Source organism: Triticum urartu, chromosome 7 (assembly GCF_003073215.2).
Source record: "Triticum urartu cultivar G1812 chromosome 7, Tu2.1, whole genome shotgun sequence".
NCBI lineage: Eukaryota > Viridiplantae > Streptophyta > Magnoliopsida > Poales > Poaceae > Triticum > Triticum urartu.
This window is the reverse complement of record NC_053028.1, coordinates 87,033,303-87,061,026: the sequence shown is the minus strand read 5'-3', so window position 1 is coordinate 87,061,026 and position 27,724 is coordinate 87,033,303. Positions and strand designations below refer to the sequence as shown.

The following is a 27,724-nucleotide window of genomic DNA, read 5'->3' as shown; positions in this document are numbered from 1 at the left end:
TTGTAGCCTTTTCAGATTATCTTAGTGGTTATAATTATGCATGTGCCTAAACTGGTTAATTATTTAGCACATTGTAAACAAAGTAAGCAGCCTTGGTACTTTTGCAAACACCTGCACTGTATTGTATTTTTTCAAGTGCCTCTAGATCTTTGAAGAGTTAGCTCTTGATTTAACAACACCGCTCTAGGACGTTTTTTACGCACGCTTGTCCATAATAATAATGACTTCATTTTTGTTACTGACTGCCATGCTGTCATTGGATCACGTTCATTTTTTTTTGAGAAACTGACAGGAGCTCTTCTTTTCAGTTAGAAGAAGAGAGAGTGTTACAAATAATTTACACAAGGCTTTTCCCTATAAGAGTCGGGCGGCGGGGGAGCCTCCCAAACATCATCGACATACGGATTACTCACGAATGAGAAATGAACTGGATGTGTGCAAGCGAATATCTGTCAAAGCCAGGTGGGCGACTTTTTTCGACGGTTCCTTTCCTTCCAAATATTCCAGAGCGTGTAGATTATGGCACCACTATGCTCCCGCCTGTTCTGAGCTGGAACACTGGCAAGGAAGAACAACCAGGTGAAGCACATCGGCACTCTAGTCATATTCATTGGGCACGGAAAAAATGATCGACCTACAGTAGCGAACAAGAAATCACATATGCTGCAATGCGTATCACATCACAGAAAACCGAGGCCTGGTTCTTTTTGCCGATTCTCTCAGAATCTTAAAAATCGGGCTTTCTTCTAGCATCTTTCAGAATCTTGAACTCATATATTTTTTACAATTCTAACTAGTTAGAATGTAAACATATCAAATTGTCAAAAAAAAATGAATTTCAAGATTCTGAAAAAAGCTAGGTGAAGAGTCGATTCTGAAGATTTTTTTAGGAGAATCGGCCAAAAAGAACTGGGCCTGGATGTTAGTCCTACACCGCGCACCCGAAGGCTAGAAGAAGAGAGCCCGTAGAATCGATCGAGATCGACCAAATGATTTGTTCGTCATCTGCCGATGTGCCGACGGAGTCGTCCAGCAATTTCTCAGATTCCAACAGATCCATCGACGAGCCAGTGAGCTACTCAAGCTCAAGCAACACGACCGGCCGGAGCGTGACGGCCTCGCCAGCGCTCGTACGCCTCCAGCGCGTCCTCCGCGCGCCGCCGCACCTCCTCCTCGGACGCCAGCAGCTGCTGCACCGCCGCCGCCTCCGCCGCGGCGAGTTCGGCCTCTGCCTCTGTGGCCCGCTTCAACTCCGCGAGCTCGGCCCTCTTCTTCACCGCCTCCGCCCGAGCCGCGGCGAGCTCGGCCTGCGCCTCCCCAGCCCGCTTCGCCACGGCCGCCTCGCCTTCCGCCATCTCGAGCTCAGCCCCCGCCGCAGCGAAATCATCCCTCGCCTTCTCCCGCTCCGCTTCTGCCGCCCGCTTCGCCGCCGCGAGCTCGGCCTTTGCCTCCTCCACCTGCCCCCGCAGCGCCGTGGCCTCGCGCTCCCTGGCCGCCAGCTTCTCCTCCAGCTCCAGCGCGTGGCGGAAGGAGAACGACGCGTAGTTCGCGGCCTGAAAACAATCAACGCGATCGATCCGACTCCGGACAATCACCTACCGATAGAACGATTCGCCGAAGCATTTGCTGGCATACCTGCAGAATCGCAGCGTAGCTCGACTTGACGACCTCGGAAGGCGCGCTCGCCGCGAACGCGCGCTCCAGCGGCGGCGCGACGGCGCCCTGGAGCAGGTCACGCGCAGCCTCCCAGTCCGTGGTGTCTCCGTCGTGCCTGCCGGGAATGTACTGCGGCTTCCCGGAGAAGCCCGGCGGTGGCGAGCACACGCTGGACAGCGGCGTGTTCGGCGCCGAAAGACGCGGAACCTCCTCCTCGCCGCTTGCTTCCTCCCGAATCCTCTTCGTCGCCTTGTCCGCCACAGGAAGAGATAGACCCTCCTCGTCGTTGGCTTCCTCCAGACCCCTTTTCTCCCCGCACAAAGTTGGCGACACTGCTGCGTTGCTGCCCGGCTCGGCTTTCACGGCCGAGGTCGACGCCGACGCCTTCTCCGCGAGCATAACCTTCATCATGTCCTGGACAGCGGGATCCATGCCTAGCACAGAACAGCAATTTCAGGGCTCGACGAAACAGGGGAATCAGAGGGATTTCGATGTTCCGATACCTTTGGAACTAGGAGCAGTAGGCGTTGATGGCGGCCGCGGCGGCGGTGCCGATGCAGTGGTGGCTATCATGGCGGCGGCGAGGTTGCTGCTGCTGAGATACGTCCTGAGATCAACGGCGGCGCCCCCGTGAACGCGCAGCAACTTGGCCGCCGATTTGCTTTCCTGAGCGGTGAGCACCGGCCTCATGAGTGCGCTCCTGGACGGCTCGCCCCACTCCACGGCGCAAGGCCACGGCTCCGGCGAAGAGAGGAAGAAGAACTCGCGCTTCCAGTCCTTGATAGCAATGGAGTTCGGGTTCGGCGTCCCCGTGAAGCGCAGGCCGGAGCCCTGCCTGGATTGGAGGAAGTACCAGCCTTTCTTGTGCTTCTGGGAGACGTTGGACAGCAGGAAGAAACGCCGGAACACCACGAGCGACGGCGGCACGCCGGTCGAGCGGCAGAGCGCGAGGAAGCCGGCCATCATGCGCCACCCGTTGGGCGTGAGCTGGGCCGGCGCGACGCCGAAGTGGGCGAGGGCCTCGCGCAAGAAGCCGTGCGGAGGGACGCGCATCCCGGCCTCCAGCGCGCGCGCGTACACGCAGATGGCCCCCGGCGGCGGCGTCGAGTTCGCGCGCAGGTCGCCGGCGGGGAGCGCGGTGAACCCCTCGGGGACGCCGTGCTCCCGGCAGAGCGCGTCGAGCTCTCCCTGGGTGGCCAGGATCGAGGCGAAGCCCTCGGCGCCCGTGGGCCCGGACGGCACGGCGGCGGCGGCGACGCCGTGGCCCGGATTGGCGGAGGGAGAGGAAGGCATGGTGCGCGTCGGTGCTCCTGCCGGCCGGCCGGCGTGGTGACGCTTGTCTTCCCGGAGCGCGTCCCCTGCTCGCTGTCCTGACCTGCAAGTGCAGCGGATAGATGAAAAAAGTGCCCCTGTGCAGTACATGTCATACTACCATTTTTCGTTTTCTCTTATCGTTTGTGTACATCACCCATGTGCAGAGTAAATTACACAAATCATCAACTATTTGTTTCAATTTTGCACGAAACACCTACTCTATAGGTTTGTTGCACAAACCACCACATATTGTGCAATCTGTTGAAGCCAAGTCTAATCCGGCGTTTTAGATACGTTGATGTGACTTTCACGGGTGAGTCCTGCTTGTAAAGAAAACGAGCCACATTGGCCATTACAAAGTTGACTCAACATTCAAATATTTCAAAAAAAGCTACACAATTCCAGCAAATCGCACATGCATGCATCCCGACATGCAATACTATTCTAAAAAAACATAGCTCATTTGGACCAATGGTCGGTAAATATTGAAAGTTGCTGTTGTTTCATTCAAATTTGATTCAAAATTAAATATTCTCAAAAATATATAAAATTTAGTAACACCATCAATGCATCCAAAACTGATCTGAAAATCTCAACTCATTTGGAAGAAGTTTAGGACATATTGTCAATTTTAGTTAGATCATTCTTTTTTATTCAAAACAAAAAATTAGAACAAATGCAAAACAATTCCAGTAAATCGTACATGGTCTCCGTACTAATCTTGGGAGTTTTTATTTTGTCTCAATTGGACCAAAGTTTTAGGAGAAATTAACATTTTAGCTTGCCGATTGACCTAGTCGTATTTCTTTGTCATGCGTGCACTTACAAATGGGACCCACCCATCACAAGCATGGGGGCATCAGGCGCGCACACCCGTATTGATGTGACATGCGTGTCGAGAAAGGCAGAGCCGAGCTTGCAAGGCACGCACACCTCACCACAGAAGGGTGAGCGCGAGTCGTGCAACCGCGTCAGCAAGAAGGTGAGGGTGAGGCATCCAACCGAGCAGACGGGGCGTTCGTCGCGTCGTGCTTGTGGGACTTCCCGGTCGCTTGCTCCGCCATGGTAGGCCACATTCGCCCCAAGTGGTGCTGCGGCGGCGCCATGAGTGGGTCGGGTACTGCAGGGCGTACAACCTCGCGATGGTGCGCACGGAGGGGGCCAGCGGGTGGGCTTCCGGCATCATAGTTGCGTGGGCGCCGCCACATATCAAATATTCGATGAAAAGCGAGAGAAATTTAGGTAGACACTTGATAATTAGCGTTGGATGGTTGCTTCCCGTGAAGCTGTCTGTGGACACGTCCGCCGACGTCTGCTTTGTCTGTTTTGCAGTATTGTGTTGGGCCTTCCTAATAGTTTTTGCAAAGCTTTTGGAAGCTTCCATGTTCAAACAAGTCGCATGGTTGTTTAAAAGAAATGAAACTTTAACATGCATAGCGTGGAATGCGCACAAACTAGTTTTGAAAATCCGTAGAAAGAACAATTAAAGTTAGTACATATAGTACAACAATGCGAAATGAAGACCGAGCTCCATGGAGGCCTTAATTCTGAAAAATTAAAATTAATACTTTTACGTATTTACAATGCCAGGGTTCAAGGGTGAAGACCCTAGTCCATCCTGTCAGACTCGACAACGGTGAAGTGTGATTTCATCACCCCTCTTGAAGGCGTCGTCCCGAGACGCCTACACGTTTTGGTTGCAGCTGGCCGATGGCTTGAGGCTTGCCATCTTCCTAACATGAGTGACGGTCTTGTACACCTTCTATCTTGTACACATGTTCCCTTGGTCTCTGTTCTCGGTCTTTCTTATCGCCTCACATGAGTGACGGTCCACGATCTAGAGTGGGAGGCAGTCTAAATGGCGAGCCAACCCCTTTTGGAGATGGCTCGGTGTATTCGGTACTACGGTGTATGCTGGTTTCCAAGTAAGTGCAGTTTCAGTCTTGTTCCGTAGTCATTAGTGTCTCTTGTTAGGTGTGGCGTCTCATACTTCTCATGGCTGTGTTAGGTCAGTTGCACTTGTGCTACTTGTTTGGGGTACTGTTTCCTTTTTCTTTTGACCTGCTTGTATAAGGATGCTATAATCAATTTATAATATCGGTTCGGTCGTTTGTGGATGAAAGCGCCTTTTCGAGAATATTGGTCAGGGAATTTAGAAATATTTATATTTTGAGTGGATATAACAAAAAAAAATACTTGTTCTATTAGGAAAAGATTGTACCCACAGAGGCCCCGTGTTTAGATCGGACACGCACATCCCCTACCTTCCAAACCTAACCTTTCATACCTTTCTATATTTTACTAAGGGCCCGTTTAAACTCAGTCGACTAAAATTTAGCCAAATTTTGGTTGACGTCAGTATAGTTGTGTTCCTACGAAATGCATGGCTAGATGTTGCAACAAGTGACATGACATGCTGCGAACGGCAACGATATACTGTGAGGCATCAGGTTGCCGTTATGCTTCCATACATCGCTTATGGCCGACCAACCAAATATTCGGTGTCCGTGTAAAACAGGTTACTCCTCTTTTCTTGAGTAAAAAAACAGGTTACTCCTGTCCCAGGGGCTATAGTTTGAACCAAAAATTTTGACGGCTGGGGAGAAGAAAAAGTAAGCGATAAGCAGTGTGGGAGTGTTCAGCTCGGTCCATGGAGGCTTGCATGCATGTCCTTGCGTTTGCTTGCTTCCTCTGGAAGGCAGGCGCCTGGGCTGTCTCTCTCGCTCAGCTCCGTCAAGTCACACCGCAGCGGCCTGATTGATTTGTAACGAGTAAAGAAAGTGTCTCTGCTCAGCCGTGAAAGTCTCTCGCTTTCTTTCCTCTCCCTTCATACACACCTTTTTGTTCGAGCAGTGTCTGCCAGCTAGAACAAGCAACGGGAGCAAAAGATTTATTACCGTATTTGCTATTCAGCCAGCGAGTGATCTGCAGCGAGCCAACGAGGCATGGAGTGGTGATGACTGACGAGAAGGGAGAGGAAAGAAAGCAGCCGTGGTGTTGTAGACGGGTCTAGTCAAGTGAACGAAACAAGACGACTTGGGGACTCCAACAAAAAGGTCTCCCTCCGACGGTGCGAGAACAGAAAGGCTGCCACATCTGCTCGTCTGATTCTCCTTCCCACGCATCAGGCCGTCCACACGGAACGTAGCGCGCCACGCACGGACACGCACACCATGGGCCTAACTGTTGAACGTGACATATCTGTATTTCTAATCTTATTTTCTCTACCCTTTATAGCTAACTCCTAGAGAAATGATAAGATTAATTACCTTGTCATGCAAGACATCCTATGTATATAATGTAACCTACTTCATGTAAAACAATTAGTTACACCAAATATCCTCTCTACATGGTATCAGTTTTACCGCGATCCTCTGTCGCTTCCGCACCCCTACGCCGCCGCGCCTACCCCTAGTCATCGCCGCGCCAACTCCTCCACCCTCCCGCCGCCGTCGTCGTTACCCTTCCCGTAGCCACCGCCGCCGCTTCCTTCCCACACATCAAGCCGCCGCCGCCGCCATCTCTCCCGTCGCCGCCGTCGCCGCCACTTCTCTTCTTCCCCCTGCCCCCACTACCTCTCTCCCGAAACCTAAGGGCCGCCGACGCTCCTCTTTTCTTTCTGTAGCCGTCGCTGCCCTCTTCTCCACACCCATCGCAGCCACCGCTCCCTCCTCCTCTTACCATCACCCAAAACCCTAACCACCCGCCGTCTCCATGGCCAAGGCTGAGGCATCCGACGCCGGTTCCTTCTCCGGTGCCATGTTCACCTCCGATCGCCTCAACGAGATCCACATCAAGGACCACGTACCTGTCATCCTCGACCTTGACTCGCCGTCCTACAACGCATGGCGCACGTACTTCGCGCTGTTGTTCCGCTCTTACCGTCTCATCGAGCATGTTGATGGGAGCGTTGACTTCCGCGACATGAAGGACGACGACGAGTGGCTCGCTGTGGACGCCTGCATCGTCAAGTGGCTCTTCCCCACCATCTCCGACAGCCTCTTCAACATGGTGAATGCCCGCGATCCGTCCACGTATGCTATGTGGACGCGCCTGTGTGATCTCTTCCTCGACAATCAACTGCAGCGCCGCGTCTTTCTTCAAGGGGAGTTCTTCACTATGCAGCAAAACGATCTTTCGATCGACGAGTACTGCACGCGGCTGAAGGTTCTCGCCGATGAGCTACGCGACGTCGGCATGACCATCGATGACTCGGTCCTCCTCACCAACCTCCTCCGCGGCCTCCACCCCGACTTGGCCAGTCCGCCGCCAACCTCTCCCTCATCATGCCGACGTACGCGAAGGCGGTCACATACCTTCGCATGGAGGAAAAGCGTCTCCGTCACACCGCTCGACAGGCGACCCACGCCGCTCTCCACGTCGGCCTCGCCGCCGGCCACGGCTCTACTCCAACCCAGCCGGGGCCGCGAGCTCCCGCTCCTGCCCCGCCACCCGTGCCTGCGCCCTCCGGCGGCCGCAAGCAGAAGGGTCGCGGGGGCCGGGGCCGCAACTCCAACACGACGCCGCGCCCTCCTGCGCCCACGGCGGCTGCACCTCCCCCGCCTTGGCTCTCGGGGTATAACCCATGGACGGGAGTAGTGCATGCCTACTCCATGCCCGTCCCCCGCCCACCAGCTCCGAGCATCCTCGGGCCACGGCCGAGAACCCCTCAGGCGCTGCTGACCGCCCCGGTCCCTGCCGCGTATGGCGCTGCCACGACCTACGGCGGTACACCGGGCTATGGTGCATATGGTGGCGCCCCTCCGGTCTATGATCCGACGCTTCTCTCCGCCCTTCATGCTACCCCCTCGCCGAGCGCCTACAACGGAGGCGGCGATTGGTACATGGACACCGGTGCCGTAGCTCACATGGCCTCCAACCCCGGTATCTTATCCCGTTCCGCTCCTTATCCCTTCTCCTCCCGCATCATGGTTGGTGACGGCAGCTCTCTTCCCATCACCCATCATGGTTCATCCTCTCTTCCGTTACCCTCTTCTTCTTTAACTCTCAATAATATGCTTGTTTCACCATCCTTAATTAAAAATCTTTGTTCTGTTTGTACTCTTACTCGTGAAAATCCTGTCACTGTTGAGTTTGACGCTCTCGGTTTTTCTGTTAAGGATGCTCGCTCCCGGAGGGTTCTGCACCGATGTGACTCTCCCGATGATCTCTATCCATGCGGTGCTTCTTCTCGTAGTGGCCCGGTTGCTCTTCATGCCGACGTCTCGCTTTGGCACGCTCGTCTCGGTCATCCTGGAGCCGACGCTCTTCATAAAATTTTGAGCACTTTTCCCTTTTCATGTAATAAATCAGCGGCTCACACTTGTCATGCTTGCCGCATAGGAAAACACGTTCGTCTACCGTTTTCTTCATCTTCATCGATTGCCACTTTTCCCTTTGATGTTATTCATTGTGATGTTTGGACATCCCCAGTGCCTAGCAATTTGGGTTTATCTTATTACCTTGTGCTTTTAGATGATTTTTCACACTTCACTTGGACTTTTCCGTTACGCCGCAAATCCGACTCGCCTCCACCCTTCACTCATTTTATGCCTATGTCAACACCCACTTTCATCGCACCATTGCTCATCTTCAAACCGATAACGGAAAAGAATTTGATAATCTCGCCATTCGCCATCTTCTCTCCATGCATGGCACTATTTTTTGCTTAACTTGTCCATACACATCCCAACAAAACGGCCGTGCCGAACGTGTTCTCCGCACCCTCAATGAGAGTGTCCGTGCCTTGCTCTTTCATGCACACATGCCACCTCGCTTTTGGCCCGATGCGCTCGCCACCGCCACTCTCCTTCTCAACCTCCGGCCGTGTAAACCACGTTGGAACTATACCCCTCACCATCTTCTGTTCGGGTCTCCTCCATCATATGATGATCTTCATGTCTTTGGTTGTTTGTGCTATCCCAACATCACCGCTACCGCACCACACAAGCTCGCACCACGCTCTCTCGCTTGTGTCTTTCTTGGCTATCAACCCAACACCAAAGGCTTTCGGTGCTTCGACCCGGTCTCTCGTCGAGTGTTCGTCTCACGGCATGTTTACTTTGATGAAGCTATTTTCCCCTTTGAACAGGTTTCATCGCCAGCAGCTCCGACCTTGGACGCTCCCACTCGACGGTCTCGGGGAGCCCTTGCGCTTCCTTCGCCGCGCCCGCCTTCCTCTTTGGCGGGCCCCTCAGGCCTCTCGGCGGGGTCTCACTCGCTGGCTCAGGAGGAGCCGGCTTTGCCTCGGTCGGCGTCACCCATGCACGTCGCGGCCTCCCTGCCACCCGCGGCCACTCCGCCACCCGCGGCCCTATCGTCGTCACCGTTGCGGCTACCCGCGGCCTTGTCGCCGTCGTCATCGCGGTCACCCGCGGCCTCGTCTGCGGCTCCGTCGCCGCTGCCGGTACGGTCTCCCGCGGCTTCGTCGATGGCCCCGTCGCCGTCGCTGACGCGGCCAACCGCGGCTTTGCTCGCGGTTTCGTCATCGCCACCTGCGGCCTTGCCGCCCTCATCACCCGCCGTCTCAGCCGCGGTTACGCTGTCATCATCGGCAGTCTCGTCTCCGGCTTTGCCTGCCGCCTTGTCACCGGATATCACCGTCGCCTCACCTTCTCCCGAGGCTGTGGCTCCTCCTCGACCGCGGCCTCGGCCACCACCTCCACCGCCTCATCATTCTATGGTGACACGTGCCAAGGACGGGATCCGGCAACCGAACCCTCGCTATCATAACCTCAGTGTCACGGTCGTCTTACCCGTGCCGCGCTCGGTGCGCTCTGCGTTGAGTGATCCGCATTGGCTTGCCGCCATGCGCTCTGAGTATGATGCCCTCGTCGCCAACCGGACCTGGACGCTGGTTCCCCGTCCCCCTGGTGCTAACATTATTACTGGCAAATGGGTATTTCGGCACAAGTTCCTTCCGGATGGCTCTTTGGACAGGTACAAGGCCCGCTGGGTTGTTCGTGGCTTTGCGCAACGTGCCGGTGTTGATTTCTCGAAGACCTTTTCTCCGGTTGTCAAACCCGCCACGATACGCATTGTTCTTCAGCTCGCTGCATCTCGTCATTGGCCTGTTCATCAGCTCGACATCAACAACGCCTTTCTTTATGGTCATCTCCAGGAGCGTGTTCTATGTCAGCAGCCCACTGGTTTTGTTGATCCCACTCGGCCTGATGATGTCTGCTTGCTCTCACGGTCTCTCTATGGTCTGAAGCAGGCGCCTCATGCTTGGTATCACCGCATTGCAGCATTTCTCACCGCTCTTGGGTTTCGCAGCACCACCTCGGACACGTCGCTCTTTGTGCTTCATCGAGCTGATCATGTCGCCATGCTTCTCTTGTATGTTGACGACATTGTCATCACCGCCTCTCGTGCAGACATCCTTCGCGACATCATCGGTCGTCTTGGTTCTGAGTTTCGGCTGAAGGACTTGGGCGCCTTGCACTTCTTCCTCGGCATTAATGTGCGACGTGATGCCTCCGGATTTTTTCTCCATCAAGGACAGTATGTTCTTGATCTCCAGGATCGTGCTGGCATGACCGACTGCAAGCCTGCTGCCACCCCTACCGAGGCTAAGCCGAAGCTTTCTGCCACTGCTAGGCAACCTGCTACAGATGCCGCTCTATATCGCAGTATTGTTGGTGCTCTTCAGTACCTCACGCTCACCAGACCAGACATTCAGTTTGCAGTCCAGCAAGTTTGCTTGCATATGCACTCGCCCCGTGACGTTCACTGGTCCTTGGTCAAGCGCATTCTTCGGTATATTCGTGGCACACCGACCTTCGGTCTTCGTCTTCATGCTTCTACCTCCACCGAGCTGCTTGCTTACACTGATGCGGATTGGGCTGGCTGTTCCGACACTCGACGGTCTAGATCGGGATATTGTGTCTTCTTTGGTGACTCTCTCATATCTTGGTCCTCCAAGCGGCAGCCCACCGTCTCCCGCTCGAGTGCCGAGGCCGAGTACCGTGCCGTCGCCAATGTTGTTGCCGAGACATGTTGGCTCCGTCAGTTACTTGGCGAACTTCGGGTTTCCATCCCGAAAGCCACAGTGGTTTACTGTGATAATGTTTCGGCCACCTATCTCGCGGCCAACCCAGTGCAGCACAAGCGCACCAAGCATATTGAACTTGATGTTCACTTCGTCCGCGAGAAGGTACAGTTGGGTCAGCTTCGTGTTCTTCATGTACCGACCACCCAGCAGTTTACCGACATTATGACCAAGGGGCTTCCAACCGCTGCATTTCAGGAGTTCCGTTCCAGTCTTTGCATCGCCGACCCCAACGCTTCGACTGCGGGGGGGGGGGGGGGGGGTGTTGAACGTGACATATCTTGTATTTCTAATCTTATCTTCTCTAGCCTTGTATAGCTAACTCCTAGAGATATGGTAGGATTAGTTACCTTGTCAGGCAAGACATCCTGTGTATATAATGTAACCTACTCCATGGAATACAATGAGTTGCACCAACTATCCTCTCTACACTAACAAAGGCATCTATCTATCTATCTATCTACCTATGGATCAAAAAAGAACATCAAAATTAACAGAGCGACCACTATCATAAAACCATGATTTTGTGATGTAGGAGTATATATCATGAACAAACCAACACGTGTGTGTGTGTGTGGGGTAGATTGCTTCAGATCGCCCAAGCCGATGAGCTGAAACAAGTCGCCTGGTGGGACCCAAGCGTAAGGGCCGATCTACCCCAAAAAATGCTACTCTACCACAAGTTGCCACCTCAACTCTCCCAGAACCGGCCGGTCAAACCCGGTCGCCAATTTAAGTGCCGAACCTGATACCTGGACCAGTTTTCTTACATTCTAGTACCACATATGAGAAAATGCAACAGAATTGCCATAGACGGTGTTAGCATACAACCGAAGAGACAACAACGTTATGTTCTATACTAAAAGTCAATAATCTGCTCCGGTATCTTGTGATCCATTGCACCTCTCAACGTTTTCTGTTACTCTCTTTACCCTCGAGCTCCAAACCTAGTTTGCTCTCCCAACCGAGGCGGATTCAAATCCTCAACTATATGTAAACATGCATTTCAACTCAATTTCATGAATTACGTTCCGCCTCAAAAGCTAGATGGCACAAATGGTAGTCATCATATATATTGATTTCTTTAAGCAAAAGAGAGGCTCCTCTCTCAGATTTCTATTATAGAAATCAACTGCTACTTACAAGCTACCTAAGTACTTCCTCTGTAAACTAATTAATACAAGACCTTACTGATCTAAAATGTCTTATATTAGTTTACAGAGGGAGTACCTAGCAACTACATATTGATAACAACAACATTTAGATCAACACCAACAACCAAAAAACCTAGGAGCATACCGAACCTCCATAGGCCACAACCGAATCAGCCAGGCCAAATCAGACTAGACTCCAAATATACACACACCAAGTAGAGTTTTAAACAAAGCAGCCCCAAGAATAGACCAACCATCGATCTCTCTTTTTTTGCGAGAAAATTCAATCTATTCATCTTCAATCATGGCAGTACAACGAACATCAGAAATAATAAAAAATTACATCCAGATTCGTAGACCAACCATAGATCTCTAAACACCCAGAGTAACACTAGATCAACTGGTGGAAGAGATTACAATGAAATTGGGCTATTCTTAAAAAGGAAAATACATCATAGTTCTTGATTTTCTCAGTCAGGGGCGATGCCAGAAGGAATCAATGACAATGTTATTGTCCTAATTCCTAAAGTTCGATCCATACCCAAAGAAACTAAAGGATTTAAAGCCAGTCAGTTTATGTAATGTGGTATATAAGATAGTGTCTAAATGCTTGGTAAATCAATTACGTCCATTGCTTACAGATCATATTCCAAGAATCAAAGGGCGTTTAATTTGGGACGTCATATTTCTGGTAACTCAATAATAACTTATGAGTGCATTCATTCTATCCAATCAATGAAGCAAAACAGCACAACGACATGTGCCTATAAAGTTAACCTATTAAAGGCATATGACCTTGTGGACTCGGATTTTTTAGAGTAATAAGCTCTCGTTAAACGGAGTTTCTCGGTGCACTGGATTTCTTGGATTATGGCTTGTGTCAAGTCGGTTAAATACTCAGTGAAGTTCAACGGGAAGTTATTGGATTCATTTACCCAGTTAAGGGGCCTCTACCAAGGCGACCCTTTGTCTACCTTTTTTATTTATTTTTTGTTGCTAACACATTATCTGCTCTCATTAGTGAAGTAGAGTGTGCTTACCCTGAAAAAATTGACATGTGATTAAACATCATACAACACTGTAATAAATCTTCATAAAGTAGTACTCCCCCTTTTCAAAGGCAGATCTCTTAAACTAGCATATTCCATTATAGCATGGAACACAAAGCTCCAATGATTAGTCTTATGGCATGGCAAATGCATAGCCCTAAGGTGATGTCCCGTAGACCATGTAGGATCAGATGCCAGAAAAATAGGTTCAGATAGTGTAGCGGAATCCTCGATAGGAGGCAGGTGCTTGGGGAGAAAAAGTGAGGTCCGATGCATCAAGCTTGAAAAGTTGGATTGAAGAATAGGAATGCATGTGTAGTGTGAGTCTACTTTCTATTCTTTGATGAGGCCCACTAGTAGTAGCTTCCGTTAGGGAGAAAAAAATCAATATAGATGCTTTAAGCTATTTTTCTCATTAGCCATCTGTATCCATATGCCACCATTGTACATGCCCTTAGTAGGTTTGTTCTTTCCCCCACTATCTCACAAGACAACACATCATCGTAATCAGCAAAAAAGGCTGCTTTTCCAACAATTTGGGCAACCTGATAAACAATAATTATCAAAACTATGCTTAGAAAATACTCCCGAATCTCAGTATTGGTAATGTCAAGCATATCATTACTTAAACCAACAAAAATTTGACCAAATGTCCCTCTAGGAGGAGGCCAATGACACTCAAAATTGCCGCCTCCACACAAATTATGAAGTTTATTCCTAGTATAATTAGATTTAGCGGCTTCTTATAAGATAATAAAATTCATTTCTTCTGAAGGAAATATGCCCTAGAGGCAATAATAAAGTTATTATTTATTTCCTTATATCATGATAAATGTTTATTATTCATGCTAGAATTGTATTAACCGAAAACATAATACATGTGTCAATACATAGACAAACCGAGTGTCACTAGTATGCCTCTACTTGACTAGCTCGTTGAATCAAAGATGATTAAGTTTCCTAGCCATAGACATGAGTTGTCATTTGATTAACGGGGTCACATTATTAGAGAATGATGTGATTGACTTGACCCATTCCGTTAGCATAGCACTTGATCGTTTAGTTTGTTGCTATTGCTTTCTTCATGACTTATACATGTTCCTATGACTATGAGATTATGCAACTCCCGTTTACCGGAGGAACACTTTGTGTGCTACCAAACGTCACAACGTAACTGGGTGATTATAAAGGAGCTCTACAGGTGTCTCCAAAGGTACATGTTGGGTTGGCGTATTTTGAGATTAGGATTTGTCACTCCGATTGTCGGAGAGGTATCTCTGGGCCCACTCGGTAATGCACATCACTATAAGCCTTGCAAGCATTGCAACTAATGAGTTAGCTGCGGGATGATGTATTACGGAACGAGTAAAGAGACTTGCCGGTAACGAGATTGAACTAGGTATCGAGATACCGACGATCGAATCTCGAGCAATTAACATACCGATGACAAAGGGAACAACGTATGTAGTTATGCGGTCTGACCGATAAAGATCTTTGTAGAATATGTGGGAGCCAATATGAGCATCCAGGTTCCGCTATTGGTTATTGACCGGAGACGTGTCTCGGTCATGTCTACATAGTTCTCGAACCCGTAGGGTCCGCACGCTTAAAGTTCGATGACAGTTATATTATGAGTTTATGTGTTCTGATGTACCGAAGGAGTTCGGAGTCCCGGATGAGATTGGGGACATGACGAGGAGTCTCGAAATGGTCGAGACGTAAAGATCGATATATTGGACGACTATATTCGGACATCGGAAAGGTTCCGAGTGATTCGGGTATTTTCAGGAGTACCGGAGAGTCACGGGAATTCGTATTGGGCCTTAATGGACCATACGGGAAAGGAGAGAAAAGCCTCAAAGGGTGGCCGCACCCCTCCCCATGGGCTGGTCCGAATTGGACTAGGGAGGGGGGCGCCCCCTTCCTTCCTTCTCCTTTTCGCTTCCCTTTCCTTCTCTCCTACTCCTACTACTTGGAAGGGATCCTAGTTCTACCAGGAAAGGGGGAATCCTACTCCCGGTGAGAGTAGGACTCCCCTAGGGCGCGCCATAGAGAGGGCCGGCCCCTCCCCTCCTCTACTCCTTTATATACGTGGCCAGGGGGCACCTCATAGACACAACAATTGATCTCTTGATCTCTTAGCCGTGTGCGGTGCCCCCCTCCACCATAATCCACCTCGGTCATATCGTAGCGGTGCTTAGGCGAAGCCCTGCGTCGGTAGAACATCATCATCGTCACCACGCAGTCGTGTTGACGGAACTCTCCCTCAAAGCTCGGCTGGATCGGAGTTCGAGGGACGTCATCGAGTTGAACGTGTGCAGAACTCGGAGGTGCCGTGCGTTCGGTACTTGATCGGTCGGATCGTGAAAACGTATGACTACATCAACCGCGTTGTGCTAACGCTTCCGCTTTCGGTCTACGAGGGTACGTGGACACACTCTCCCCTCTCGTTGCTATGCATCACCATGATCTTGCGTGTGCGTAGGAAATTTTTGAAATTACTGCGTTCCCCAACATCTTCATCAATGATTAATTACTAAAAAATATGTCTTAGTTTTTTTAAATTATGCTCGCAAACTAAATTTGCCATAAGAGCAACTTCAATGGGGCGACCCATTTCATCCGCAGCCGTCCGTTTGGGTCGGCGCGGACAGAAAAGACGGCCCAACGCACCGACCCAAACGGACGCGCGTCCGTTTTTCGTCCGCGGGCGACCCATTCCCGGTTCATTTTTGAGTCTGATTTGCGTCGGCGCAGACATGCGACGGACGCACGCGCTCGCCAACTCCTGTCCCCGGGCCCGTTGGTCTGTGGCACATTGGCCTCCCCTCTCACCCCCCGGCCAACAAACAACCCTCGCCCCCACCTCCTCCGTCACCGACGCCGCCGCCCATTTTTGCCGGCGACTCTTCCAGCTGCCACTGCCTCCACATCCACCCAACAACGCTGCCCCTGCCCCAGTCGCCCGCCACCGCCGTTTTGCCGCCGGGGAGCAAACTGGTTCCCGCCGCCGCATCCCCCAACGCCCAGCCGCCCGCGACCGAGAAGACGCCTCGCCGCCCCCGCCACATACGACCGGCACGCTCGTCGGACGCCGTCACACTCAGAGGACGCCGGCAGGGCAGCTAGCTTGTCTGTGGGCGCCGCGTCTCCCCTCGCCGGCCGTCTTCTTCTTCGACGCCCGCAAGCTGTTCGACAGTTTGCCAAGGTACGAAAATGGACTCCGCCGACGAGTTCTTTTTCCACAATTTCCTTTGCGACTCCAACGATTCATCGTCCAACGAGGATGAGGAGATATTGGCTGCCATCTTGGTCCATCACCACCTGAACAACCAGCAGACGTTGTTCCGTGGCTCCATTCCGGGCCACCTTCCGGCGTTGAATCGTAACCGAGAGAGCGGGCATTTTCTTCTCTGGAAGGACTACTTTGATACAACAAACCCGTTGTTCAAACATCACAAATTCCGCCGCCGGTTCTGTATGAGTAGGCATGTTTTCAACCGTATTAGAGAGGGAGTGGTCGGCTATGATGACTACTTCGAGTGCAAAGAGGATGCTGTCGGCAAGATTGGTTTCTCCTCTTATCAGAAATGCACTGCTGCCATCCGAATGCTTGCATACGGAGTGCCCGGTGATCTCATTGACGAGTATGTCCGTATGAGCGAGTCTACATGTCTAGAGTCCCTGTATAAGTTCTGCAAGGCTGTGATTGCTGTGTTGGCCCTGAGTACTTGAGAGAGCCGACAACTGAAGATACAACCCGTTTGTTGGCGATGAATGCCAGCAGGGGCTTCTCGGGGATGCTTGGCAGCATAGACTGCATGCACTGGGAGTGAAAGAACTGCTCTTCTGCTTGGCAAGGGCAGTATAAGGGACATGTCAGGGCTTGCACTGTCATACTAGAGGCCGTGGCGTCTCAAGATCTCTGGATCTGGCACTCTTTCTTTGGCATGGCTGGATCACACAATGATATCAACGTGCTTCAGTGCTCGCCGGTGTTTGCTAGGCTTGCCGAAGGCAACAGCCCACCGGTGAACTTTACTGTCAACAGCCACAACTACGACAAAGGGTACTATTTGGGTGACGGTATCTATCCTCAGTGGACCGCTATTGTCAAGACAATATCCAACCCCGTCGGAGAGAAAAGGAAAAGATTTGTCCAAGAGCAAGAGAGTGCTAGAAAGGATGTCGAGCGTGCCTTTGGTGTTTTGCGATCTCGATTGGGCATCGTTCGGTATCCTGCTAATACTTGGAGCACACAGAAACTATGGGAGGTGATGACTGCTTGTGTGATCATGCACAATATGATCGTAGAAGACGAGCGCCCGGAACGTCTGTACGATCAAGGCTTTCAGTTTCAGGGTGAGAATGTTGTGCCTGAGCATGGAGTAGCGGCAACATTTGAGCAGTTCACTCAGTTTCATGAAGACATGCGTGATTGGAAAACTCACGTGCAACTGCAAAATGATTTGGTTGAGTATATGTGGACCCATGTTGGCAACCAATAGATGTATCTTCTTTTATTCTTTTGTAAAACTATGTGAAACATTTTTATTTGTATTTGACATGTAAAACTATACTATTTATTTGGCGGCTAAACTATTTTGCTTGTTAAAATTTTGTTTCACAATATGTTGTAATGCAAATCAATGTAAAGTTGGGTGGCCAGCCGGCCACGCCTGCACATATGGGTCGGCGCGTTGGGCGCGCTGCCGACCCATATGAAAAACAGAGCGGACGCCGGGCGGGCGATCGACCCAAACGGACAAAAAAAAGGAAGAAATCGCCGTCCGTTTGGGTCGGCCCGTTAGAGTTGCTCTAATCACATCAACTAAATTGTCGTAAAAAAACATTCAATTTGCCATGCCTACAAATCAGACGTCAGATTTTTAGCACCTTCATTCATTTTTGGCTAGGGATTTTCTTGGTTTTTTTAGCCTCCAAGTACAGGTAGAACGCTTGACACATCCACTAACTGACCTGCAGTGATGTGCCGACGAGTGATGTAGTCAGGCGGCATGACCGGCCGGAGGGTGACGACCTCGCCAGCGCTCGTATCCCTCCAGCGCTTGTTCCGCGCGCCGCCGCACGTGCTCCGCGGAGGCCAGGAGCTGCTGCACCGTCGTCGCCTTCGCGCTCTCCAGCTCCGCCTCCGCGAGCTTGGCCTTCGCCTTCACCAGCTCCACCTCCGCGGATCGCTTTGCAGCGGCGAGCTCAGCTTTCGTCTTCACCACCTCCGCCTGAGCCGCGGCGAGCTCGGACCTAGCCTTCTCCCGCTCCGCGTCCGCCCCGCTTTGCTGAGGCGAGCTCGTTCTTAGCCTCCTCCAGCTACTCACGCAGAGCCTTGGCCTCGCGCTCCCTGGCCACCAGCTTCTCCTCCAGCTCGAGCACGTACTTCGCGGCATGAACAGTTGAACACAAACAATGTGATCGATCGGACTCCCGACAAGCACCTACAGTCTACAGATGGAACGATTTAGCATCGCAATTGCTTGCATACCTGCTGAAGCGCTGCGTAGCTCGACGCGGCAAGGCCGGAAGGCTCCGGCCGCGGCGAGACGGCGCCCTGTGGCAGCTCACGTGCAGCGTCCCGGCCCGTGGTGCCTCCGTACAGCCTGTTAGGGAAGCCTGGTGGTGGCGAGCACACCCTGGACAGTGGCGTGTTCAGAGCTGGAAGGGTCGAAAGCTCCACCTCGGCGTTGGTTTCCTGCCGAGTCCTCTTCTTCCTCCCGAGCAGCTCCCGTGCAGCCTTCAGGGTATTTCCGCCGTGCTTGCTGGAGAAATGCTGTGGCGGTGGCGAGCGCACGCTGGACAACACTGAAAGAGGTGGAACCTCCTCCCCGCCGTTGGCTTCCTCCCAAGTCCTCTTCTTCGCCGACGCCGACGCTTGCGCGGCCATCTTGTCCGTCGGCGTAGTCTCCGTCATGTCCGGCTCGGCTTTCATGGCCGAGGCCGAGGCCGACGCTTGCGCAGCCGCCTTCTCTGCGAGCATAAGAGCATCTCCAGCCGCGCCCCCAACAAAGCCCCAGGCGACTTTTCGGCCGCTGGCGTAAAAAAATCGGATCAGTCGCATTCCCAAGAACCCAATTTTCGCCGGCTCGAGCCGAAATTGATGCCGGCGAACCCAATCCAAACCCGGCGCGCTGGGGGACGCTCGGGGGCGCCGGGCGAATCGTTTTTGGCGCGAAAGAGCCACGGGCCCTCCTTACCAGCGACTCGTCTCGCTTCTTGCCGCTTCGTCGTCCTCATCGCCTCGTTTCCCGCGGCAAATCAGTGCCGAAACTGCCGCGCGCTGCCGCGCCGGTCAGCCTCCGCCATTGATGCCTCACGGGCGGCGCAGTGAAGGCGTGACGACGCGCGTCCCCGCGCATGCCACGCGTAGACGAGGTGGCCACGCGTGCTCGCGCCGCCTCCGCCTATATAAGCCGACCCTAGCGCGCCGGTGGCACGCACAGTGTCTCCAGCGCCGACGCGCCCTCTCTCCCCTTCCTCCCTCTCCCCTCGCACTCCCAGTTCAAAGAAATGGCCGAACGATTCTCAGGCGACGGCGCGGCGGCGAACGGCTTCGGCCGCCGCCACCTTCACGAGGACGAAGCTCGGCTCCTCTTCGAGGCCGAGTACCCGGTCCCGCCGGACATGCGGGTGCCCGGGGCATGGAGAATCAGCGTCGGCGGGGTCCCGGTGCCACCACCGCCCACCCGCAGCTCCGGTGTCCGCATCGCCGACTCCACCCCCGCTTCTAGGCGCCTCGTTCTCGTCGCACCCAAACCGGAGCCCAGCCTCCCCCGGAGTACGAGGAGATAGCCCGGCGCGGCTTCTCCGACGCGGACGCCCTACGGTGGGCGCACGACGACTACCTCCGCACTGAGATGGCCCGGCAGACCCGGGCCCTGGAGGAGATTGCCGCCCGCAAGCGTGGGCACAAGGACGAGCACGACGTCGTGATCCTCGACAGCGACGACGACGAGGACGTCGCCGGACCGTCCAACCCGCCGCGCCAACCGGGGGAGGGTTGCAGCAGGGACGGCGGCCATGGCGGAGGCGGCGGCGACGACGACGACAACGACGACGGCGGCGGCGACTACACGCGGTTCTACAGCCTCCTCGGCATGTAGAACTGCAAGGGCGGCGGCCGGCGAGGAGCGGCGAGGCGAGCGAGACAGCGGGCGGGCCTAGTAGTGTTTTTTTCTTTTTGTAAAATATTTTAAATATGCATGAGTGGGCGTGTTTGTGCCGTGTTTGGTTGAATTTGGTTTGAACTCGCCGAAATATGTATGAACTCGCCGAAAATGGTTCAATTTGCGCCATGTTTGTGCTGTTCAAAAAATTTCGTGAGCGCCGCGACTGGGTGATATCATGCCCCCAGCGCGCGTTTTGTGCCGGTGCGCCCCAGGGGGCGATTTTTAGTGCCTCCTGGGTGGCCAACGGCTGGAGATGCTCTAACCTTCATCATGTCGTGGACAGTGGGATCCATGCCTAGCACAAAACAAACAACTTGAGGGCTAGACGAAACAGGGGAATCAGAGGGATTTGGATGTTTAGATACCTTTTGAACTGGGAGTAGTAGGAGTAAATGGGGGCGGCATTGGCGGGGATGGAGCGGCGGCAAGGCGGCCGTTGCAGAGATACGTCCTGAGATTAACGGCAACGCTCCCGTGAACGCGCAACAACTTGGCTGCCAATTTGCTTTCCTGAGTGGTGAGCACCGGCTTCATGAGTGCGCTCCTGGACGGCTCGCCCCACTCCACGGAGCAAGGCCACGGCTCCGGCGAAGAGAGGAAGAAGAACTCGCGTTTCCAGTCCTTGATAGCAATGGAGTTGGGGCTCGGCATCCCCGTGAAGCGCAGGCCGGAGCCTACCCTGTGTCGGAAAAAGTACCAGCCTTTTCTGTGCTTGTGGGTGGTGACGGACAACAGGAAGAAATGCCAGAACACCGTGAGGGACAGCGGCACACCGGCGGAGTGGCAGAGCGCGAGGAAGCCGCTCATGATGCGCCACCCGTTGGGCTTGAGCTGGGCCGGCGCGATGCCAAAGTGGGCGAGCACCTCGCGGAAGAAGCGGTCCAGCGGGACGGGCTTCCCGGCCTTCAGCGCGCTTGCGTACATGCAGATGGTCCTCGGCGTCGTCGTGGAGTTCGCGCGCCGGTCGCCGGCGGGGCGCGCGGTGAACTCTTTGGGTACGTCATACTTCTCGCACACCGCGTCAACCTCGTCCTGGTTGCGCAGGGACGAGATGAATCCCTCGGCGCCCGTGTCCCGCTACGGACGGCGACAGTGGCGATGCCGAGGCCTGAGTCGGTGGAGGTTGAGAAAGTCATGGCGCACGTCGGTGCTCCTGCCGGGCGGTCGGCGTGATGTTTATCTTCCACGACCACGAGCGCATCTGCTGCTGGCTATCCTCTCCTGCGGTGCAGCGAGAGATGAACGTGTCGACTAATGTTGGAATTGATGAACATCGTTGGTTGCTCTCCTTTTTTTAAGTATAGGTTTTTTTTGTGGCAAACTTTTCTTTACCTACATTGTTGGGTTGGAATTGATGCCGCTTTAACTTTCCACATTGTTGGGTTGGTTGCCCTTCTTTTTTTCTTGAAAGTATAGATTTTCTTTTGTGGCAAAGGCTCGGTTGGTCAATGCGAATAAGTGAGACAATTAATCTTTATCTTTGTCTTTACCTACTATTAAAAGGACGGAGCTGGACATGGACTAGCCTAACCTTCCCCTTCCCTCCCCGGCGGTTGGCGGTGGCAACGACGGGCGCGGGGAGGGCAGTGGGGTTGGACCTGCCCCTGGTGTCTAGGTTTCTGGTGCTGGGCTGCGTGCTGACGTGACGCTTGGTGGGCCGGGGCCCAAGGGGGCTGGTGTTGGGCTAGTGGCAGTCATGGGGCCTAGTCGGGCGGAGCCCCTGGTGGGGTGTGTGGCCCAAGCTCCTGAGCAGAGTGCTAGGCCTGGCCCAACTAGCCCACCGAACCAGCCAGCGCGCGGCTATAAGTAGGTGAGGCGTGGCTGTCGGAGCCCCTTGGTTAGGGTTTCCCGCATCTGCTAGAGAGGTGCGGCGCTGGGCTCACACCGCTCGCCTCATCCAAATCTCTCCCCCTCCACCTCCTCTTCTCATCTCATACGCGGCGGCGGTGATGGGGGACTGGCCGGCGGAGAAGCGTCCGGTGGAGGCGGCGGATCTAGAGGCGAAGCGCAGGAGGGAACGGGAGCTGTGCGATAAGGCGAAGAGGGCGATGTGGGGCAGGCCCGGAGACAGAGACGAGCGGGAGGCGCGCGGTGTTCCGCTGGACCAGATGGGGCGTGCGGAGGATTGGGGTCCTCGTCCCCCCTGGTGGATCCAGCAGCAAGAAAGGAAAAAGAAGAAGAAGGCGAACCAGCGGCGTCGTGAGCTCAAGCGCAAGGAGATCATCCCTTCTATGGTGGTGGCCATGGGGACCCTCTTGCCAAGAAGCTGAGGGCGCTGGCGGAGCCGCTCGTTGTGGCTTACCTGTCCTCCTTCAAAGGAACGGCGGGCAAGCCTATTTCGGTGGAGGACATGCCGAAAGTCGAATGCTTCAAGTGCGGCCGGATGGGTCATTTCCAGTCCAAATGCACTTTCAAACCTCTCTGTGTCCCGTGCAAGGAGGAGGGCCACGCCTCCGCCAACTTCCCGACACGCGGGCGTGCGCCCCATCTACAGATTATGGGAAGTGCCATCTCGGGGGAGGGCTTTTTCTGTCTTTAGTTTGCGGAAGATTCGGAGGGGGAGGGCCCGATGGATCAGAAGGTGCAGAACGCGGCCATCCTCTCGGCGGAGCCGGGTAAGCTCAATCTGCGAGTCCTTCATCGGGAGCTCAAGCACATTGTGGCCCGGGAGTGGGATTGGCAGGTGACTCAGGTGGGAGACGACGATTTTCTGGTGGTTTTTCCCTTGGCTGACCTTCTGCACATGGCCAAGGCTAGTGAAAAGCTCTTTCTGCCTATCCATGACATCACTGCTAGGGTGCGTGATATGTTGCATGAGAAGATCCAGCCGATGGTGATGCCGAAAGCGTGGGTCAGGCTGGAAAGAACATGCTGTGCCCCCATGTTTGGTTTTGGTAATTGATGACAATCTCTATGGACTAATGGTTGCCTTGAGTTATATTTGAAGGTTTTGTCCATAGGCTTTTCTTGAAGTACATGTGTTGGTTTCAAGGAGAGTTTGTGTCGACCAAGGTGCTATTCAAGGAATTACCTAAAGATTGGTCTTGTGAGAGGTTGATCAAGACTAAGTCAAAGAGTGAATCGAGTTGATCAACCCACAAAGCGTAGAAGATGTACCGAGAGGGATCAAGTGATTCCATGGTATGGTAAGCATTGTCAATTACGCTTTGTGTACTAACCCATGGTCTTCGTGAGGGTTCTTTGTGGGGTTAGGTTGCGGTGTGCAAGTTCAAGTGGAGCATCACGAAGAGATCAAATGCTTGAAGCTTGCCGTCCTTTGTGGTGACAATGGACTTGTGAAGATGTGCGGAAGAGTGGCCCACCCATAGTGGAGTATGGGGGAGCAATCAACTAGTCTTCATCAAGTCAACACAATCAAGAAAGGTTGCTGTGTGCAAGTTCAAGTGGAGCATCACGAAGAGATCAAATGCTTGAAGCTTGCCGTCCTTTGTGGTGACAATGGACTTATGAAGATGTGCGGACGAGTGGCTCACCCATAGTGGAGTATGGGGAGCAATCAACTAGTCTTCATCGAGTCAACCTAATCAAGAAAGGTGGTCCAACTTGAGGAAGTCAAGATCGTCATCATCTAGCTCAAGTGGACCATGTGCAAGGCAAAGGTTTGCCCTTGGTAGGTTTTCTATTTTACCGGTCTCATGATGGTAGTTGGGAGACCGGGTTATAGGATCGATTGTCATACTATCAAGGGGGGCTCTCGATGAGTAGCTTGATCGTATCGTTCGTAGAGAGCTCAAACCATTGCATCCTTGCATCATCTTTCTTGGTTCTTGTTTGGTTCTCTTTATGAGTCTTAAAGCTTATGGTCATCTTGTTGACAAGCTTGAGTTCATCGAAAACGGAGTTCGCATGCATCTTCTATGATGTTTTCGATGTTGGAGGTTTTGCCGATTCTTCTCGGTTGGAGGTTTCACTCCTCTTTTTGTTAGGCATACCTCCCCTGCCTCTTCTTGGTTCTTGTTTTGATGCTACTCGTCGTCTTGTTTCCAACAAGCTTGAGTTTGCTCAATTCGGAGCTCATATGCAGAAGTTATGGCAGTTCTTGTTTTCTTGAGTGTGGTTTTTGTCTGGGTCCCAGCGGTAGTACCGCTGAGGGGTCACAAGCGGCAGTACCGCTCCGCAGCGGTAGTACCGGCAGTGACTCCGCAGCAGTACTACCGCTGGCTTACCAGGTCCCTACCGCGTCGATTCGAGGGGTCTTTTTCTGTGTCGGATTGTGCGGTACCTCGCTGTGGCAGTAGTGCGGCAGTACCGCTCCTTAGCGGCAGTACCGCTCCTTAGCGGTAGTACCGCGCTTCCTCCGCGGTAGTACCGCATGGTTCCCTCTTTCCCTTTACTTTTCGTTCTGCGTGGCTGAGGGAGTCCTGGATTAGGGGGTGTCCGGATGGCCGAACTATACCTTCAGCCGGACTCCTGGACTATGAAGATACAAGATTGAAGACTTCGTCCCGTGTCCGGAAGGGACTTTCCTTGGCGTGGAAGGCAAGCTTGGCAATACGGATATGTGGATCTCCTACCATTGTAACCCACTTTGTGTAACCCTAACCCTCTCCGGTGTCTATATAAACTGGAGGGTTTTAGTCCGTAGGACAACATACACAACAACAATCATACCATAGGCTAACTTCTAGGGTTTAGCCTCTCCGATCTCGTGGTAGATCTACTCTTGTACTACCCATATCATCAATATTAATCAAGCAGGACGTAGGGTTTTACCTCCATCAAGAGGGCCCGAACCTGGGTAAAACTTCGTGTCCCTTGCCTCCTGTTACCATCCGGCCTAGACGCACAGTTCGGGACCCCCTACCCGAGATCCGCCGGTTTTGACACCGACAGCGGCAGTACCGCCGAAGGGAGCGGTAGTACCGCTTAACCCAGCGGTAGTACCGCTGTCTCCTGCGGTACTACCACCCCAAGGTTCATATTTTGTTGCTCCTTTTCCCTGTTTCTTCCACCTGAGCGGTAGTACCGCTCCTGGAGCGGTAGTACCACTCGTGTGCGGGCTGAGCACATAACAGTTGGATTTTCCCCCTCCTATAAAAGGGGGTCTTCTTCCCCATTGAACCTTATCCTTTGAGCTCGTGTTCTTCCCCCATTGTTGACCTTCTTCGAGCTTGCTAACTCTCAATCCCTCCATGGATTCTTGCTAGTTTTTGAGGGAAAAGAGAGAGGAGATCTAGATCCACATTTCCACCAATCACTTTCTCCTCTATGTGAGGGGAACCCCTTGGATCTAGATCTTGGAGTTCTTGGTGTTCTCTTTCTTGTTCTTCCGCTCATTTTCCTCCCTAGCATTAGTTGCTTCGGTGGGATTTGAGAGAGATGGACTTGGGCACTCTGTGTGCCCTTGCCATTGCATTTGGTGCATCGGTTTGAGTTCTCCACGTGATACGTGGAAGTTACAAGTTGAGAAGCTTATTACTCTTGGGTGCTTGGTACCCTTGAGCTTGTTCCTCTTGGGTGCTTGGGCGCCCTAGACGGTTGTTGGTGTTTGGAGCTCAATCATTGTGGTGCAAAGCTCCGGGCAAGCGTCGGGGTCTCCAATTAGGTTGTGGAGATCGCCCCGAGCAATTTGACGGGTACCGGTGACCGCCCCCAAGGGTTGCCAAAGTGTACGGGTTCGGTGACCGCCCCCAAGGGTCGCCATTTGTACGGGTTCGGTGACCGCCCTCAAGGGTCCCTTAGTGGAATCACAGCATCTTGCATTGTGCGAGAGTGTGAGGAGATTACGGTGGCCCCAGTGGCTTCTTGGGGAGCATTGTGCCTCCACACCGCTCCAAACGGAGATTAGCATCCGCAAGGGTGTGAACTTCGGGATACATCATCGTCTCCTCGTGCCTCGGTTATCTCTTACCCGAGCCCTTTACTTATGCACTTTACTTTGTGATAGCCATATTGTTTCTTGTCATATATCTTGCTATCACATAGTTGCTTATCTTGCTTAGCATAAGTTGTTGGTGCACATAGGTGAGCCTAGTTGTTTTAGGTTTTGTGCTTGGCAAATTAACCGCTAGGTTTATTCCGCATTTGTTCAAGCCTAAACCGTAATTATTTTAAAACACCTATTCACCCCCCCTCTAGGCAACATCCACGATCTTTCAAGGCTGCATAGCATCCCAAAGAAACACCGCAGAGAGGATCGCAAGAAGGACGGTTTCAAGATGTTGGGGCACCCGATTGTGGTTGATGAATTATCCCTCATTAGGTTGGGGCCAGTGTGAATTAAGATTGCTTGTAAAGCGCCTGAGAAGCCAAATGGCACAATAGAAATGTGGTTTAACCATGAGGGATACCAGGTCAAAGTGGAGCTGGAGCGCCCTCTTGCTCGTGGGGGCGGGGGCGGGGCTGGTGGTTCTGGTCCTTCAGGCAACCCGGCACCTCCACCAAGGAATCCGGAAGGGTCCAGCCCCTCTCTCACCCCGGGTGGCCCTGGCAAGCCAAGTGGTGCTGCGGGAAGCAAAGAGAAAGCGGGTGCTGCTGGCCCTTCTAATCAGCAGGATGTAGAGATGGGTGTGCAAGAGAAGGAGCTAGAGGACAGTATGCAAGACACCTCTATTGACACGGAAACATGGGACAAGCTGGGGGCGATGGAAGGGCGTGTTATGGTGGTGGCGACCCAGGACACGGCGGTGAGTGTCTCCCCCTGGCGCGTGACCTAGCAGGGGCCTTCGACGAGTACGGCTCCAATCTGGCACTGCAGGTCCCTGCTCGGATCCAGGAGCCAATGGTGATGGATGATGTCAGCCGTGCTGCGGGGAGGGTCTCAATCCCCTCCTCCCCGATGGCTGTGGGTGCGGATGCTGGCTGCGTGTTTAATGAAGTAGCCACCGTGCTGGCTTCGGGCAAGCGTGGCTCAGAGGACTCGGGCAGGCAGCCCAAGAAGACGGCAGGCAGGAAGCAGGGGCCCAAGTGTTGGGGAACGCAGTATTTCAAAATTTTTCCTACGCACACGCAAGATCCATCTAGGTGATGCATAGCACCGAGAGGGAAGAGTGTTGTCCAAGTACCCTCGTAGACCGTAAGTGGAAGCGTTATGACAACATGGTTGATGTAGTCGTACATCTTCACGATCCGACCGATCCTAGCACCGAAGGTATGACACCTCCGCGATCTGCACACGTTCAGCTCAGTGACGTCCCACGAACTCTAGATCCAGCTGAGTGTCGAGGGAGAGTTTCGTCAGCACGACAGCGTGATGACGGTGATGATGAAGTTACCGATGAAGGGCTTCGCCTAAGCACTACAACGATATGACCGAGGTGGGAATCTGTGAAGGGGCACCGCATACGGCTAAACAATCAA

The 27,724-nt window shown here is 53.1% G+C and overlaps 3 protein-coding genes across 3 annotated transcripts; all 3 read right to left on the bottom strand.

Moving 5' to 3' along the window:
* Window positions 1-583: 583 nt before the first annotated feature.
* Window positions 584-3,123, bottom strand: LOC125523168. Its single transcript, XM_048688224.1, has 3 exons — window positions 2,160-3,123; window positions 1,636-2,090; window positions 584-1,553 (listed from the first exon to the last, which is right to left on the bottom strand). Exons 1-3 carry the CDS (start codon window positions 3,076-3,078, stop codon window positions 1,086-1,088), a joined length of 1,842 nt encoding a protein of 613 aa, XP_048544181.1. The 5' UTR covers window positions 3,079-3,123; the 3' UTR covers window positions 584-1,085.
* Window positions 3,124-18,232: 15,109 nt separating this feature from the next.
* LOC125518446 (uncharacterized abhydrolase domain-containing protein DDB_G0269086-like) lies at window positions 18,233-18,628 on the bottom strand. The gene has a single exon (XM_048683281.1). The coding sequence runs from the start codon at window positions 18,626-18,628 to the stop codon at window positions 18,233-18,235; it is 396 nt and encodes a 131-aa protein (XP_048539238.1).
* A 71-nt stretch (window positions 18,629-18,699) lies between these two features.
* LOC125518445 lies at window positions 18,700-21,780 on the bottom strand. Its single transcript, XM_048683280.1, has 4 exons — window positions 21,772-21,780; window positions 20,770-21,481; window positions 20,668-20,699; window positions 18,700-19,140 (listed from the first exon to the last, which is right to left on the bottom strand). The coding sequence occupies exons 1-4, from the start codon at window positions 21,778-21,780 to the stop codon at window positions 18,700-18,702; spliced, it is 1,194 nt and encodes a 397-aa protein (XP_048539237.1).
* Window positions 21,781-27,724: the final 5,944 nt, after the last annotated feature.